Source organism: Bison bison, unplaced genomic scaffold, assembly GCF_000754665.1.
Source record: "Bison bison bison isolate TAMUID 2011002044 unplaced genomic scaffold, Bison_UMD1.0 scf7180017864333, whole genome shotgun sequence".
Taxonomy (NCBI): Eukaryota; Metazoa; Chordata; class Mammalia; order Artiodactyla; family Bovidae; genus Bison; species Bison bison.
The window spans coordinates 4,107,975-4,127,102 of NW_011494905.1; the positions used below are offsets into that span (position 1 = coordinate 4,107,975).

Here is a 19,128-nt window from a genome sequence, read left to right on the forward strand (position 1 = left end):
CTGGGCTCCAAAATCACTGCAGATGATGACTGCAGCCATGAAATTAAAAGACGCTTACTCCTTGGAAGGAAAGTTATGACCAACCTAGATAGCATATTGAAAAGCAGAGACATTATTTCATCAACAAAGGTCCGTCTAGTCAAGGCTATGGTTTTTCCTGTGGTCATGTATGGATGTGAGAGTTGGACTGTGAAGAAGGCTGAGCACCGAAGAACTGATGCTTTTGAACTGTGGTGTTGGAGAAGACTCTTGAGAGTCCCTTAGACTGCAAGGAGATCCAACCAGTCCATTCTGAAGATCAGCCCTGGGATTTCTTTGGAGGGAATGATGCTGAAGCTGAAACTCCAGTACTTTGGCCACCTCATGTGACGAATTGACTCATTGGAAAAGACTCTGATGCTGGGAGGGATGGGGACAGGAGGAGAAGGGGACAACAGAGGATGAGATGGCTGGATGGCATCACTGACTCGATGGACGTGAGTCTGAGTGAACTCCAGGAGTTGGTGATGGACAGGGAGGCCTGGCGTGCTGCGATTCATGGGGTCACAAAGAGTCGGACACGACGGAGCGACTGAACTGAACTGAACTGAATGTATATATTACATTCTTCCACATCGTGGTTTATCATAGGATGCTGAGTACAGTTCTCTGTGCTATACAGTAAGACCTTGTTGTTTATCCATTCCTTTTTATAGAGGCTGAGTAAAGGTAACCACTGTCACGGGACTTAGAACACAGTAGAAACTCAGTAAGTGTATCTATTGAGGGGTTGAGAGAATAACTGGATATATGACACAACTACTTATTTTAAAAATAAGGGACTTCAGGCTCAGAGAATTTAGGAAACTTGTTTATGCTCCCACAGCTAATGAGTGGCAAGGTAAGCCTTGCAGTTCTGTCTGCTGCCTTTATACCGTGGAATACCTAATTTTGTTCAATGGGCACCATGTATTGTATCCAAAATTGCAAAGCAGTGTTGGTTTTTGTTTTGCTTTTGTTGTGTTGTCTGGTTTCCATTTATGTTTGTGCTTCTCCTCCTGAGACCGGAAGTTGTTGTCAGAAAGTGATTGTCCTTACCACCATGCCTGTGCGTATTAGTTTAGTGAAGGTTAGAACCAGGGTGGCTGGTGGCCAACTCACTCCCTCTGCAGTTTCCTAGGATGTAGCTCCTGAGGGCCAGGACTTTGGTCCCAAACATCACCACTTTCTAAGAATACTCTGGATCAACTCCGCTTTGTAGAACACATGAACACGTGGTTTCCTTTAGGACAGAGGTCCCCAACCCCTCTGCACATTAGCATCATGATTTCAGTCCCCACTCCAGACCAAATGAATCAGAATGTGTCTAAGTGGAGTATGGCTATCTGTATTATTTTTTAAATGTACCTGGTGGGAAGCCAGAGTTTGAGGTTCAACATTTCAGGCTCTTCTCTGAAGGATCCTTACCTGTACTGATTTCTGCCTGTGTAGCCAATCCTGACGCTAAGCTCTCCTGAGGCTTGAGGGATTGGAAAAGTAATGCTCTACTGGCTTTTTTTTTCCCTGAGAGTGGGAATAGATTCTGCTCCTCAGCAATGCTGAAAACATCACAGTTATGATTGAATAATGCAGTGTGTTCCTAGAAAACCATGTGCTGATTAAAAAGATGGGCTTTAGAAATCTGATCTGATTCCCATCCCAGTCTCGCCTCATTTCTACCTTTGAGACCTTGACCAAGTGATTTAACCCCTGGTTTCTCATCTATAAAATAAGAGTAAAGAAAGGTTGATGGCACTAAGTGAGATAATGCATGTAGAATACTTAAGGCAGTGTCTGCCCCAGAGGACAAAATACGGTAATTTTCTTTTATGTCTTTGTTATGCTTCCTTGTGATGTGGTATATTTATTTTAGTGAAACATGCTTGTTTTTGAAGCCCTATGTGGGACTCCCCCTTCCAATTTACCTCCTTACCTGAAGGTCCAACCTAAGCAAATACGTGAAAGTGAAAGTTGCTCAGTCGTGTCTGACTTTAGCGACCACATGGACTATACAGTCCATGGAATTCTCCAAGCCAGAATACTGGAGTGTGTAGCCTTTCCCTTCTCCAGGGGGTCTTCTGAACCCAGGGATCGAACCCAGGTCTCCCACATTACAGGCAGATTTTTTTACCAGCTGAGCCACCAGGGAAGCACAGAATACTGAAGTGAGTAGCCTATCCCTTCTCCAGCGGATCTTCCTGATCCAAGAGTCGAACCGGGGTCTCCTGCATTGCAGGTGGATTCTTTACCAGCTGAGCTACCAGGGAAGCCCAAGCAAATAGGTATCTGTGAACAAATCACCTCATGGTTAGACTTTGTAATGACTTTTACTAGTAAGTCACCAGGTTCTCCATCTCATCAGATTTGTTACGCAGGCCTTTGTTCACCCGTCCCAGAACCATTCTTTCTGATGAATTTGGAGAACCTATTTTGTTTCCTTGTTACTTAGCTTAATTTCTTATTTTGTACTAAAATGCTTTTTATTGTGTCTCCTTCCAAAAGCTTTATATATTTACCACTGGTTCTAGTGCCATTATAGTCATTGCTCCTTTTCGTGATGTCCACGCATGTGTGCGTATGAGAGAGAGAGAACAGGGAAGAGAAAGAGAGAATACGCATCAGCCCTCTGCTTCTGCTCTCCATCCATGTGCCCGTCGAATCTGCAAGCTGTCTCTGCAAGGACCATTTAAGCAATAACAGTGAAGTAGTATAATAATTTACACACAAGCAGTGACAAAGTTAGATATGTCCTCAGTCCAGCTTTTAATACATTATAAGGATTTCAGGATTCACAGAGCTAACTAGCACTGACAACAGGAGACTGAATATTGGTACATTATTTAAAAGTAGAGTCCAAAAAAATAGTAAATCTCAGTTTGATGTATGATGTATGGAATGTGATATCACACCTTAAATGGCTGTTTGTTGACATTCTTTGTGTGTTTTGTATTGTCTAAGGCCATAGAGCAGTGCCATATGTTAAATTTATTTACAGCACAAAAGAAGCCTGTTCTATATATAGGCAGGCTTGTATTTAGTGTGTGTGAACTGCTTTCTCTGGCTTAATGCTGGCAAATTATTTTATGGTAACTTAGCTGATTCTCTTCATTTATGTTATCAGTGGATGGAAAGCCACTGAAAACTCTTCAGTCTAAGACATAAAGAGACAGCATCAGGGAAATTACTGTTGTTCATGAAAAAGTAAGATATATTATGATGCCACAGAAATTTCTTTTATTTTTTCAGCCAACTCATAGTTAACAATCTGTCCCTTAACTGTCTTGCATGCAGATGAAGTGTTTGGGTAATAGCTATCAGCTGTTATCCTGACGAGCAATATAAAAACATACACCTCTTGGAACAGTAGCATGACTTGCCTGAACGTTGTAATCACCTGGAGAGCTTTTAAAAAGTCCAATCCTAAGACATCCCAACTCAGTCCAAGGAAATCAGAACCTCTGGAGCTGGGACCCAGAGATCAGTGGGTTTTGTTTTTTTTTTTTAAATTCTACAGATTATTTCAACATACTAGCAGGGTTGAGAATCACTGTCCTAGGACTTAAGCAGTTTACAAAAACAGGTTGTCTATTATTACATGTATTAATACTACACGGCTCCATAAAGTAAAAGCTGTGCTGAATAGAAAGTGCATCATCCTAGAACCTTCAGTGAATGGCATATGGACCTGTCACATGAAGAGTACAAACTTGTTCTATGATCCTTTTATACCTTCAGTGAAAGATAATTTCTGAATAGATTTAACAGAAGCTGTACTTTAGGAAGATAACTCCAGTGGGTACACAAGGGTAAAATGGAGCGAGCTTTCTTCTAGGAATAACTTGCTATCATTTCACTACCCTGGTATAACCTTATTGATTCAACTTCTGGAACAGGACTTTGTTCAGAATATATTTTAGAAGGTACTTAGTAAGAAAGCCGATACATCACACAATTGGCATATAGAGTTTCATTATAATATTTAAAGATAGACTATTAATTTTGCTTATGCCTGAAATTTCTGTCAGTTAGCAAGGATGCTATGAAGACAAATGTGACCTGGCTTTATGTCTGAATGAATAAATATACTAGTTTACTTTTTTCTTTTTTTATTTATTCTTTTTGTGAGTGCCACATGGCATACAGTATCTTATTAATAGTTTCCAGGCCCTGGATCAAAACCTCACCCCGAAGTAGAAGTGGAGTCTTAACCACTGGACCGCCAGGGAAGTCTCCGTACTAGTTTACTTTTGATGCTGAATAAGGCTTCAATTTGGGAGTATGTTAACTTCTTTTGCCATGGCACCAACTCTCAAAAGTACTGTGGATATTTTCAGTCTCACCTTGGAAACAAGTAGGGTTTGCAGAAGGTGGTCTATGACTTACTGTATTAATTCTGTACTTGTCACAAGGACATCATTTTTAAATGAAATTGTATTTTCATATTGTGCAGGAAATAAATTGACATGTCAAGAAAAGAAAGCTGAAACCATTAAAAAGGAAAACCCAGATCCCACTAGTTTACCTCTCTAGTTTAACTAGATTTGCCTGTAATGTCATTCTGTACCCATGCCATTCCTAAAGTGACTTTTTCAAAAACTAAACTTCTAGACTTAGCTCAAGTGGTTCAGTTCAGTTCAATTCAGTTGCTCAGTCGTGTCCAACTCTTTGCGACCCCATGAACCCCAGCACGCTAGGCCTCCCTGTCCATCACCAACTCCTGGAGTTTACCCAAACTCATGTCCATTGAGTCAGTGATGCCATCTAACCATCTCATCCTCTGTCATTCCCTTCTCTTCCTGCCTTTAATCTTTCCCAACATCAAGGTCTTTTCGAATGAGCTCAAGTGGTAAGACCACCAGAAAGCCTTTCCATTCCCTGTTGTTTAGTTGCTAAGTCATGTTCCACTCTTTAGCGATCCCATGGGCTATAGCCCACCGGGCTCACCTATCCATGGGATTTCCCAGGCAAGCATACTGGAGTGTGTTGCCATTTCCTTCTTCAGGGAATCTTCCTGGTCCAGGGATCGAACTTAGATTGGCAGGCAGATTCTTTGTTACTGAGCTACCAGGGAAGCCCTCTTTACATTTGTAAGAGGGAGTAAATCAGAGAGAGCAGAACAATCAAGAATTCATTGCAATGGCCCATGAAAGATAATAAGCCCAATGTGGTCAGCAGACATGTGAGGGAAAAGAAGCATTTCAGAGATTTTGCAGAGACTGTGATAGTTGCTGGGGTAAGGGAGATGAAGCGGGAGTGGTGGGAAGAATCTCTGACTGGCTCCATGGTCGATATAAAGCCATATGTACAACAAACAAAAATACAGGGACATGTTTTTATTAGTTCAGGCATCTCAATTCACTGACAGAATTCTCCCCAGGCTGTCTAACCCTCTGCCATTAGGTTACTATACTGAGCTTTGCCAGTAAGCTCCTCTCACCAGCCTTGGGTCTGATCTTGACCCTTAACTTCCCATTGGCCCCTAATCAATTATGTTTCCTTCATGCTCTGATGCCTCCAAATCCGGTACCATTCCCCTGGTTTTTCTCCTTTAAAAGCACTGAGATACTTCTCTCTAAGATGGGCAGCAAGATCATGGGATGCTTTTAATGATGAGTAGCACCAGCCCCTCTAGGAGCAAGGATGAGCTATGCTAGAGTAACTTTCTTTCCATTGTGAATGTCTCCGTAAAAGGCATAGTTTGTAAATTTTTGTTAATAAAAAAGGGAACATTCGGGCACCTTTTCCGTCCTACTGATGTGTAGTGCTATTTTTAATTCTTGTTCTCCACTCTTTTTCTGTGCCTGTGATTTTAAAGGTGCCAGACTGACTGCCCTCAAGCCTGGTGTCCCCGATTTCTCCCAAGAATAGGAAAAGTACAGGAAGCAGCAGTGCTGGTCATGTCTGGGTCTAGCATATTAGCCTGGCCCACTCTGGAAGAATATTCTCCAAAATATAAAGGAGAAGACTGTTCCTTGTGAACACAGTCCATCTGCTTTCATAGCTGAGAGGACAAAACCTTGTTGTCCTGCCAGGACAAAACCTTGTTGTTCTGCCACCCAGCCACTGCAGAGGTTTTGGATCCAGGAAGCCTAGCCACTCATCCCCTCTTGTGGAAAAACTAGAATGTTTTCTCTCTTCCATCCCTACCTGTCACAATTCCATCCTTTAAGGTTGGACTTAAATGCCTCTTTCTCCACAAAACCTTTCCTGAGCCATCGCAGGTGTAGTGTTCCTTCCACATCCCCAAAGCACTTTCTCAGACGACACCACATTTTGTCATATGACTATAGGATGTATATAGTCTCGCAGTTAATGTGAAAGGCAGTGACGTGGTCCGGGTATCATACAGATTTTGTGCTGTGTGCTAAGTCTCTTCAGTCATGTCCAGCTCTTTGTGACCCTGTAAACTGTAGCCTGCCAGGTTCCTCTATGCATGGGATTCTCCAGGCAAGAATGCTGGAGTGGGTTGTCATTTCCTTCTACAGCATAAATATTGTAGAACTGGACAAAAAGTGAATAGCTAAGGAATGCCTATTAAATACAGTGAGAATTCCAAAGCTTATCTGACCTTCATCCTGACCTTCAGGGCTCTGTTCTGACCTTTCCCGTTTATCAGTGATTGAAATATTCCCCTAGATCCTCATCGGTAGCTCTCAAACTCTCCATAAACCATGTAAGCTCCAGCCTTTGGATTCCAGATTTGACACTTTGGGCAACCATGCTCTGAAATCATAATCGCTACCTCTACCTGCCTCATCGACCACCATGACCAATAGTCAATAACTTTTGCCCAGAACAATTTTTTTTCCAACGTGTGATCTACAGATCACTGGTAGTCCCTGATGGAGTCTCAAGAAGTCCAGTTTGGCGTCTACAAAAGGAAAGAGTAGTAAATAATTATTTTGTTGATTTGCATTTAATGAATATAAAATTATAATATTCACAGGAATCCAATATGCTTTTAATGAATCATCACATTCTTAATGATTGCATATGTGCCACGAAACCTGTGTGGATTGGTGGTGTTTAACTGATGTTCATTAACAGTGCCATTCAGCTCACAGTATTTTCATAATAGTATTTTTTTCCTGCGGCTGCTAAACCTACATTATAAAAGGATTATTATTATTTCATTACACTATTTGTTCACTTTTCCAGACTAGATCAGTGATTTGAATGATTCTTTTAAAGTGGAACAAATAGTCATAAAGACAATACCATAAAGATCAGTTCAGCTAAATATTAAAAATGTGTTAGTGAACATGATGTTAGTATAAATACTGGAAATGAATCTATATACACTGGAGTGAATGTGATTACTTTGCACAAGCAGTCGAGAAAAACATTTTTGAAAGCTGTGATTATGATGTAATTTTTAAAGTTATATGTTATGGATTAGTGATCCATTTACCTGCAATTTCCAGTATGTTCTTTGTAATGAAATATTATCAGATAGTGGCATAAAGTCTCAAGACTTTTAACATCCTTTTCAAACATAATATAGTGAACTTTCTAATAAACCAGTTAAGTTTTGTTTTGTTTTGTTTTGTTTTGTTTTTCTGAATAATCACAACAGTGGTGCCGTATGGTAGTCCTAGCTTTGTTACTGAAGGGAATGACAGTCTAAAATTTTAAAGTACTTTTCTAAGGTTATACATCTTATAATAAAAACAGATACAAGTTTTCTCTTTGAATAAATTTGTAAATCAAGCCACACAGTTTATTAAAGTTTATCAAATGTCAAGAATATGATATCAAGACTTCAAAAAAATATCAAGTGCTGAAGAGTTTGACATTTTTTTCCAGCATTTAATATTTCTTATTCTTAGGAGGAAAATGTTCTATAGTTGGGTCTATTCTTTAGGGGGAAAATGTTCTAAAGTTTGGGCTATACTTAAATTCTGCAACAAAATATATTAAGAAATACTTCCCAGGACCAGTGCAACCAGAGGGAATTAGAAACACCTTTGCCTCTTTGCTCCTGAGTTGAAATATTTAACCCCCATCCCTTTTAGGTGTTAAATGGTAGTCAATCCAGTGTGATGGAGCACTGAAAGCAGTCTTTAGTAAGAGATTTATCCATAGTGTCAGCTCTGTGTGCAATCCTGATGCACAGAACTAAGCAGAGGCAAGACAGCAGAGTGGTTAGGACCATCAACACTGAAGTTAGACTGCTTGGGTTAGAAGGCAGTTAACCACTTTTGTAACCCAGTTTCCTCATCTGTAAGATAAGAATAGCAATTACTTGCCATATAAGTTATTGTGAATATGAAATGAGTTAATATATATAAAGCACCGAGAAAAGCACTAGGTTTGCTAAAGCTTATTTGTGAAAGTCTGTCAATTCTTGCTGACATTTCCAATGAACTTGTAATAACCTGTTAAGACTTTTTGCCTTCATAGAAATAAAGAATAAGAAGGGGAAAATGAATGTGACTGTGGCCTCTGGCTTAAGATTCCCAAAATGAAGTCAGTTATGGATATAGACTGTAGCCAGCACAATGCCTTTCCATTACACAATTTTTTTTTTGAAATTACATTTTAATGTTCTAGTTAAAAACTTAATGCAGTTTTTTTTTTTTTTTCAAGCTAAACATGATGTCCATATGTGGTCAGGAGCCCCAGGGATCAATGTAATAATGCTGAAAATTTACACAACACTGGGCTGGACAATGACAATCAAAACCATGAGGGACTCAGAACCCTACAGTCTGTGGAACTGTTGCATGATTAAGGGATATTCAAACTGTAAACAGATTTAGAGGCAATGCTGAGTTGTAATATCTTAAAGGGTGTCAAGTGTAAGAAATGAGATGCATTTCTTGAGACCTTAAAAGACAGAACTGGGACTATTGGGTAACAGTGAGGAAGCATTCCAGCTCAATATGAGAAAAAACAATCAGTGCTGTCTGGAAATAAAAGAGACTACTTTTTTTTTTTTTTTTAATCTGCCTGTCACTAAGGACTGGACACAGAGGCTTTGCAACCCAGGCTTTTATATAAGGAGCTGAAGTTTGAGTTTGGACCCAGTTTCCTCACAATCTAACTGGTAGCTCCAAGGAGAAAGAATGCTGTGCTTTCCACTCCCACCATCCTTAGTTGAGTTTCTCTTACATTTCTGTGTGAGATCAGAGGCAGAGCATTGGCCTCCACATCAGAAGACCTGAGTTCTACTTGGTCACTTCCCATGGGACCTTGTCTATGAGAGTCAGCTCCTCAGCTGGTTTGTAAAATCCCCACGGTGCTGGCCTCGTGGTGGCTGCCGTGGTCACTGTGATCTTGATGATGAGGGCAGTGGTGTGAGCCTGTTGCTGCTGTTGACTTGACAAATGTACTATGTCACCCATGGTGTCCTCTTTAGAAGAACTAAAGGTGTTCTTTACAGTCAATCCCTCTTTTCTTTCAGGCCGCTGTGCTCGCTGTGGGGAAAACGTAGTTGGGGAAGGGACAGGATGCACTGCCATGGATCAGGTCTTCCACGTGGATTGTTTTACCTGCATCATCTGTAACAACAAGCTCCGAGGGCAGCCCTTCTACGCGGTGGAGAAGAAAGCCTACTGCGAGCCCTGCTACATCGTAAGTTCAGATTCGGTCCTCGGGTAATTTACTAGAATGACTTCTAAGGCAAAATATCGATCACTCCAGATCAAATGTAGCCCTCAGGTCTTTGCTTCTGATTAGATTTCAAACTGTGCTAGTGTATAGATTGACATATCTTAATTTTTATCCCTATGTCCTTTGTTCATTTGAGGTCAAAAGGAGCATTGGCTGGGGCTACCGTTCAGTTAGTGGTCTGCCAGGAAGATCAGCGCCCTGGGGCTTACAAGCATATATGTACAAGCTAACATGTTCCCCCTTGAAGCATCAGGTTTCCCAAGTAGCAGAGTCACACCTCTGATTATTAAGCCTCACTCTATATTTGATGTCATATTTGTAGAGAAACATGTTGCAGGGCCTTGGGAATTGTAAGTACTCTTTCAAACTCCTGGGATGATTGAATCACCTTCTTTCTACCCAGAATTTCTCTTACCTGTCATTGTTATTTAGTCCTCTAAGTTGTGTCCAACAATTTTGGGACCCCATGGACTGAAGCCCCACCAGGCTCCTCTGTCCATGGGTTTTCCCAGGCATGAATACTAGAGTGGGTTGCCATTTCCTCATTTGCTTCTCCAAGGGATCTTCCTGACCCAGGAATTGAACCCATGTCTCCTGCATTAGCAGGTGAATTCTTTACCACTGAGCCACCAGGGAAGCCCTTAAACTGTCAAACCCAGCAAATTTTCAGTGATGCAATTAGATAAACTATTGATATTTTATAGTACCTTAAAGGAAAATAGTTGTGCTGTTTCCTTTCCTTAAATTCACAATTATATTTTAATAACATAGTTGAGTGACTATAAAATACTTGTTGTCCCATTACCTTAGCTGTTTGCCAGGCTACTTAAATCTACACATTAAGCTGTCTTCTGATAGAGCAGTTTGGTAAATGAACATAAACTTTTTAAATCTAAAGTAAATTTCCTTGCCATCCTTCTACATGATTTTATCTCTCAGTTGAACGCTTATCAGTGGAAAAAGTAGTGCCTTTTTGCAAACCCACACAAGAGGCATGATTTGGCCCTCAGCCCCCACAGCATTGCAACATAAGAGAAACCTCGGGTGCAAGGTATTGGAAGCTATACATAGCTTGGCGGAGCCCCGAGGTTCAAGTTTATTGCAGAAGTTTCTGGCCTCATTGGGATTTTCCCATAATCTGACAGCTCTAACTCATTGCAGCCCTGGAATCTGTAGCACAGATCTAAAATCTCTTTGAGATTAAGATCTTGCAAGATGAAATATTGTTTTGCATCTCTCCAGTTCAATTTTATCTCATTTTCCTCCCTAAAGGCAACTTAGTCACATATAGCATCATTATAGTGCCACACAACGCTGGAGCTGGAAAAAAAACTTAAGATCATTTGTCTAACTCCTCTCTTTAGAAGTGAGAATACAGAGAGGAAGAAAATGACTTATGTCATTTTATTAGTGTCAGAGCCGAGATTAACTTCAGTGGTTCACACAGTCTCATATTCAGTGCAGACACAATAAGGCTTTAGTTTATCCAGAATATAAATACAAACACAGTGATGTCCCATTGATTTGGAAGGAACAATTACATATCAGGAAAAGTCTAGTGAACAAAAATCTATGTCTTTAATAAATAAGAATGTTTAAAATATCACTCTTAAAAATCTCTGTTGAAAGAGAAAATTGCAAAATCCCCAGTAAATAAGTAGTATGGATTGTCATTCACAATGATCTAGGGCCACAGTGAAATTATTTATTGCAGTGTGTTCTGTGGCAATGTCAGCAGAGCTTCCAGAAGCACCTCTGGCTGTTTGTCCATACACTAAGTGACCACAGAATACTGGGGGTTTTTTTGTAGTTCTTGTGTCTATTTTTCACCCTTTTTTTTGGAGTGCAGTGTTGATTCTCACTACTTGGCTGATGCTCCAGTGGCTGCCTCCTTCAGTTTTCATCCCTTCCTGGTTAGGAATCACATGGTCAGTATTGGGAGACAATATAACACAGTATGAAGAACATGGGTTTGAATTTGGTTACATCACTTAAAACTTTGTCTCCTCGGGAAAGTTACTTGATCTTTCTAAGCCTGTTTTCTCATATATAATGGTGATTATTGAAGGATTTTTCCCAAGACTTACAAATGTGAAATGTGGTAATTCTTGTAAAGCACACTGGGCTGGCTCAGGGAACAGTAGTGGGATGAGTATTGCTCTGAAATTAATTTTGATAAAATCTCTGGCCTATTTAGCACTTTTGAAAAGCTAGCACCTAACATGTGCAGTGAGATGCACCACGCTTGGAAATCTCAGACACACCCCTCTCCCATTTTTAAATGATTTGCTTACTCTCCAGAGTGTGTGGTAAAACTGAAGAAAGTCTAAGCTGGCTAATATGGGCTTTTACTCTGGTAGACTAAGGCTTCTGCCTCCGTTTCAGGCAAGCATCTCAGTGATTCTTGAGGATGTGTTTCCTTCGGTCTTGGTTGCCTGTTCCTATAGTATGCTCATGACAGTGAACACTGGGTGATATTTAATCACATCCTTGGAAAAAGTGAAGGAATTCAAATAATGGAAATTCTTACCATCCTTTTTGACTGCATTCCCTCTGAAGAAACTTTAATCAGGATTTTTCTTTAATGAGATCTATCCGTGGTGACTCTAAATGTAATTTAATTTTTGTCAGAATTCAGTTAAGCTTTACTCAAAGACCCTTGTTCGACATTGATTTCAGAGTTCAGCACAGCACTCAAGCCCTCAGATGGATGTTTTAGCATTTTAATTTCTTCTGAAATTTCAAAAGACCAGTAAGCTGCAACACTAAAAATGTAAAGGGTTCTCTTCAGCGGGATGGTGGGGGAGCTGCGAGGATAAAATGAAATGTTTGTTTTGAAGATGGAGTTTGTATGAAGGAGGACCGTAGGGCTGTGTGTATCTCTCTTGGAGCCAAAGCCCTTTCACAGGAAGCACCAGCAATGTCATTCATTCAGTTGCCTCCTGTTCCGTTAGTGGAAAGGAGATGTCTGAAAAATGTCCTGTGCAGAATGGAGAAAGCCTATCGCTGGGCCTCAGTCTGTGCCTTTTGTTGTTGTTATTGATGGAGTCAGAATAGTAAAGATAGTGGTTTAGTTAGACAATTATTCCTGTGTAAGGACCACCCTGCTTGATGTTCTGAGTTCAGGAAGGAGATTAGTCTAAAATAATTTAATTTATTCTTGCCTAAATTAGTCATCAATTATTTACATAATTTAGGTAAAAATACACCAGCTATGGCTTTATGTTTGAGTCAATGGTTATTTATATTTGCCAGTGATTTCTTAAATCCTTAATTCTTACATGTATATAGCTGCAATTAAACAAATTTGATTCATTAAGGCACTGTAATCCTCTTTACTAATTTTATACATGCTTTCTTTTGTATTTTCTATTGATTGATTTAATGTGAATATGTACATAGCTTTCCATTGTTAATAATTTCCATTTTTAGCTTTTTATTTGTTTACTTTTAAATTATGTTTACATACTCCTTTCTAAAAACATTTGCCACTAGAAAGATATTCGGTATTTTTCAATCTTTAAGTATTGTATATACTGCTACTGCTAAGTAACTTCAGTCGTGTCTGACTCTGTGCGACCCCATAGACGGCAGCCAACCAGGCTTCCCTGTCCCTGGGATTCTCCAGGCAAGAACACTGGAGTGGGTTGCCATTTCCGACTCTTAACGACCCCATGGACTGCAGCCTACCAGGCTCCTCCACCCATGGGATTTTCCAGGCAAGAGTACTGGAGTGGGGTGCCACTGCCTTCTCCGAGTATTGTATATAACATGCCTATAAATAACTGAGTAAAATGTTTTATGTTATTTTATTTTGAATTACTTTCTAAATGTAAATCCTTTGATTTATGTTACCAAGTTTACAGCAATTTGGAGAACTTTTTCTAGATTTAAGAAGATTTTTTTCCAATTTTCAGAACTGGGAGCAATAACAAGACCAAATGTTAAACTATAACCTCTATCCGCTTGAAGAGGTTTGTTTACATTTGTTTTGAATCAATTTAATAGGTACATTATGTAATGGTTTTTAATTTGAGTTTTTATAATTAGCAAAATCAATGAGATTCTTTTATACTTTGATGATAGGTCTCTTAAAACTTAGTTTTGGTTATTCTAGTGGATTTATTTAAATGAACAGATTAAAATTAAGAGCACTAACTTCCTAGGGAAGAAAAGTAGTATAAGTAAGTGTACATGGTTCTAGTCCTTGCTCTTGTGGTGTGATGTTAGCAAGGTAATTTAATTTCTGAGTACCAGTATCCTCATTTATTAAAGGGAGGTAATAACTTCTTCCCGGTCTTCAAAGGGAAGGAGTAAATAAGTGTAATATTTTATACATCATGAAGAAGTGGTTTACTAATATCAGGGCTTGACCTGATTAATAATATTATTATTGTTGCTTTTTCCCTTAGCTTAATTTGATAGAATTTAGAAATCCTCTAAGTTTGGGATAATTTAATAGCTGCAGTTGCTATGGAAATACTGAAATAAATAGATGTCATAGGAAGAGCATGAGGACAGATATGAGAAGAAGTTCATGTTTTGCTTAAGAAGATTTTTGTGTTGGCATAGGCAGCAACTGTGCCTCCCACTTATGTGGCCTTCTGCCCTTAGTGAGGCAGGTTTACTCCTAAGCACAGATTTATAAAAGAGTTGCTGTGTTCTTAGCATTGCCAAAGAGTCTGGACCTAGAGACCTAGTGCATCAGAGATTCTCAGCAAGTCTGTTTATGAAATGGCAGCCAAGGATCTTTCCCTAAACCAGGGCTCTTACTCAGAGTGGATGGAATCCAACCCTTAACTCTCCGGCAGTGGAAGTTAGTACAGACATTTTTATTACAGTTACAATCTAAGTGATTAAAAGACCTCAGGAAATCGGAGGCCAACTCCACAGGAGACTAAACACTTGAAAGTTCCTGAATTTGACACATTAGTGGCCAACACACACAGTCTTTTGCTCTCTCTGTCACTACATGGCTGCAGTCAAAGCATTCTAACTTTTCAAGCTACATTAAGAGGCAGGTTTTGTACCTCCACAGGGAACTTGTCCTTTTAGATGCTCAACTTCTCCTAATAAAATGTTTTAAAAGCAGTTATGGCCTGTGCTTTATGTGGGTATTAGGAAAGGACCTGAGAGTTTAGACTAAACTTGAAAAATTCACATGAACTTCCTTTCTTTTTTCTTAATTACCCATTTCTGCTCTCTCATCTTCCTCTCCCTCTCTCCCTCTCTCTTTTACATGCACACACACACACACACACACACACACACACTTTCTTCTTAATGTTACATCATCCCACAGGCACTGTCCCAGGAAGGAGAAAAATGATTCAAGCAAGAGAATTTGTCAAGTATACTCTTGAGAGACTTAACCATGTTAACTACTATGAATAGTTCTCTCTTCCATTTGCATGGGCCCTTGCGTTTTATAATGCTCCTGAGCCTCTTTAACTGTACCTTACCATACCTATTAGAACCTTGTGAAACAGACAAGGGGGAGATCCTTTGTCCTGTTTACAGTGGTTTTGATGTTTTCAAAGTAATAGCCAAAATGAAGACTAGGGAACAGATCTAACTTGCATTTTATTGCTGGATCCATACTGCTGCCCTGAAACGAGAGTTTAGCTTTCTAAAAATGTATAGATACTGACAGCCCCCTGGGATTATAGACTTAAAATCTCCACGATTTTTAGTGATGACCACATGAATCATATCTTCCAGTACTACAGAACCTGAAAGTCTAAACTTCTACGAGGTAAAATTGCTGCCCTTCACTTTCTTGAGCATTTACTTTTTGCTGTCTTTGAAATGCCTTGAGTCTTAAGGCAAAAGCCTCTTCTTATGGTTAAAAATAATATACAAATAACTGATGTTTATGTGGTGCTTTAACTTTTTCAAGTACTTTTATCCCATGTCATTCTCTCATGATCTTAGAAAGTAGATACAATTATTATTGTATTCATTCCCAGTAGTAATAAATTGAGTTTTAGAAAACTTTGGTTTGCTTAGTTCCATAGAGCATGAGTGTCAAGGCCAGGACTTGACTCTGGCTTTTGATTCTCAAATCCAGTTCTTTCCACATATCCAACAAATAATTGTAAATCTTCCTTATTATTACTATATTTCCTTTTTCTTTATTAATTTTTCTCTATTACCACATTGAGCTCAGACTATTTTTTCTTATGGTAGTAATTCTTTAAAAAAAAAAAACAATGAAACCTCAGTTTTTAAGTATTATTTGCTTATTAGAGAAAAATTGGAAAATATTTTAAAAGGTATATAGTTCTGCTGTCTAAATGTTTTAACAGTTTACATTTTACCACATATTTCTTTTCCATTTCAGTGTTATCTGAGTATGGACATATGTTAGTAAATGTAACCACACAGCTATTGGGTTGGTCAAAAAGCTTGTTTGGGGTTTTCTGTAACAACTTACAGGAAAAAATCTGTATGAGCCTTTTGGCCAACCCATTGTATAAATATTTACACATACATGCAAACACAATGAGGTCGTACTAATTCATAACTTGCTTTTATTACTTAATAGTATATCAAACTTTGTCTTCCTTAGAAGTAGCTTTTAAATATTCCATGGACACTCAAAAAGAGTATTTATGTACACTCCCTTTGCTAAAAAAGTGACTCAAAGAAATATTCCAGCAGACAAATAAATTAATCAAAACATGTGTGGGAAATCCACAGCAAATAAAATGGTGATAAGCCATGAACCAATAAAACTAATAGTTAAAAATAAAGAGATTGGAAAAGATGTAATGGCAAATTCAGACCAAAGGAAAATTACATTAATTACCTACTAACTATAATATTAATAGCAAAGTACAGTTTTAGGACAAAACCACCAAACAAGCCAAAAAAAATATGTTAAGTCAGAGTTCCCAAAGAACAACTTGAACCTTTATTCAGTAAATAGCATTACGTTGAAATATATGATATAAATATATTGATGAAATATGGCCTTAAAATGGTAAAACCATAGTTATAAAACTTTAGCACATTTCTTGTAGTCTCTGACAAACCAAATATAGAAGTTGAATAATATGATTGAGCTAATCCATACAACCTAAGCGGTTATATCTTCTTTCCAAATCTTCATAGAAGACTTAGAAAAGCATCATATTATAGTCTAAAAGGAAAATGGAAATAGTTCATATTTTGACTGGTAGAGTTGTACACAATAGTATAGTAAGATAAGAATCTATAAAAGGATGAACAAACATACTCTTGGATTAAAAAATTCTTAGAATGTAGTGATAATGATAGCCCTAAATGATAAAGGAGAATACAATGCAGCTGAAGTTGAATTCCACTTAAAGTTAGAATCTTTTCATTGCAACAAGAAAGAGTGCAAATATATGAACTTAAAAAGCTAGACTTCCCTGGTGGCTCAAATGGTTAAGTGTCTGCCTACAATGTGGGAGAACCGGGTTCAATCCCTGGGTCGGGAAGATCCCCTGGAGAAGGAAATGGCAACCCACTCCAGTATTCTTCCCTGGAAAATCACATGGACAGAAGAGCCTGGTAGGCTACAGTCCACAGGGTTGCAAAGAGTTGGACATGACTGAGCGACTTCACTTCACTTAAAAAGCTAGAAATGGACAACAAAATCAATCCAAAGGGAGAAAGGATTACGTAAAATAAAGGCAGTTATCAATACACTGAAAATTATTAGAATGTTTGGGTCCAGGAGACGATTCTTTGAAAAACACAACAAAAGAAACATCCAGTGAAGATAATCAAGAAAAAAGGGAAGAAAAAAATTAAAGAAAATTAGGAATGAAAAAGAAGCTTTCAGGATAGGTCTAGAGACATTCAATATTATTGCAATTAAAATTTTATATAAAAGAGGCTATTTTCTGTGCAAAACTAAATACAAGGGAAGGAAACTTAACCTCATAAGCCTGGATGAAATGCAGAGCTACCCACCTGAGAAAGAACCGAGAAATTTCACTAACAGAATTTTTCAGATCTTTGAAGAACAACTGATTCCTGTGCTATTTCAACTTTCAGAGTTCAGCAAGAGAAGATAAGCTTCCTATATTATCTTGAAGAGCCAGCCTGAGTCTGATTAATAATACTTAACCTAGGTTGCTCCCAACAGAGAACTCTATGCTGATCAAACTTTCATAAATGCAGAAATTCTAAATGAAATGTTAACAGATTGAATGCCACATAATGAAACAACTCAGGTTACTCCATGATTCCAATGGTAGAACAGTGTTGGGAATCTTTTAACATGTCAATGTATTGATATATCAAATTTTTTAAAAAGCTAGATAATCATCTTCATAGATGCCAAAAGGGCACTTAATGAAATTTATCACACATTCTTGTTTAAAAATAAAAACAATTGCAGTAACTCAAAAAAATAAAAATAACTGAAGTACAATAGAAGAAAAAAGATGTACAAGTCTGATAAACTAACGGTGAGCCTTCTTTCTAGATTTTCCTAGATCTTTGTAGGATTCCTGCTATTATGTTAATATTATTCTTAACATTCTAGTCTTTGTAATGAAAATTTAGAAACAAAGTATATATATACACATACATATATATTTACATGTATGTATGACCTTGTCTTTGTTTTATATATATATGCCAATTACATAATATTTCCATCACAAAAATAAAAAAATAAAATAAGACTAAATTCCATGTACACATTATCCAGTTTAAGAAATAAAACACTAGAAATTCAGTTGAAATCTCTTAGGTTCTTGTCCCTAATCACTTGCTCAAGACTCCTGTATAGAGGTAGCTACTATCCTAAGTTTGTTTTTTATTATAGCCATGTATTTATTTGTAGTTTTACTACCTATCTCTAATATATATGTATTGTTGTTGTTATTTAGTTGCTAAGTCGTGTCTGACTCTTGGCACCCCCATGGACTCCTCTGTCCATGAGATTTCCCAAGCAAGAATAATGGACTGGGTTGTCATTTGCTTCTCCAGAGGATCTTCCTGATCCAGGGCTCGAGCCCATGTCTCTTGTCTCTCCTGCATTGCAGGCAGATTCTTTACCACTGAGCCACCAGGGAAGACCAGAATGTATGCATGTATATATAATTGTGTTGTTTGCATATATTGTTTCTTAATTTTAAATGAATGCCATTGTATCATGCCTACATTTCTGAGACTTCTTTACTCAAAATTATAAGACTAGGATGTATAAACATTTACAGATGATATGATAATTGTTGCAGAAAATCTGAGGAAACCTAGAGTATTAGAATAACAAAAGTTTAGTCACCTACCAACATTAAAATTAGGAATTTATGTTCAGAAAATATAACAGGAAAAAAATCTTTATACAGAAATAACAAAAATATAAAGCACCTAGACAAACGTTTAAAGGCATACATGATCTAAATGAAGAATGCGATAAAATTTTACAGGAATAATTAACTCATGAGTGAAATGATTCTGGGGTTGAATATGCTTTGGAAAGCACCTCTCACTTTAACAGGCATTTATATC

The 19,128-nt window shown here is 38.1% G+C and overlaps 1 protein-coding gene across 14 annotated transcripts in view; it reads left to right on the forward strand.

Annotated features, from left to right (window-relative positions):
- The window catches only part of LPP (LIM domain containing preferred translocation partner in lipoma), a 754,364-nt gene that overhangs the window by 623,932 nt on the left and 111,304 nt on the right, over positions 1-19,128 (forward strand). For all 14 annotated transcript variants that reach the window (XM_010853933.1, XM_010853935.1, XM_010853931.1 and 11 more), the window contains one exon: positions 9,425-9,594. In XM_010853933.1, the coding sequence (XP_010852235.1) occupies positions 9,425-9,594 (170 nt within the window). The remainder of the gene's footprint in view (positions 1-9,424; positions 9,595-19,128) is intronic.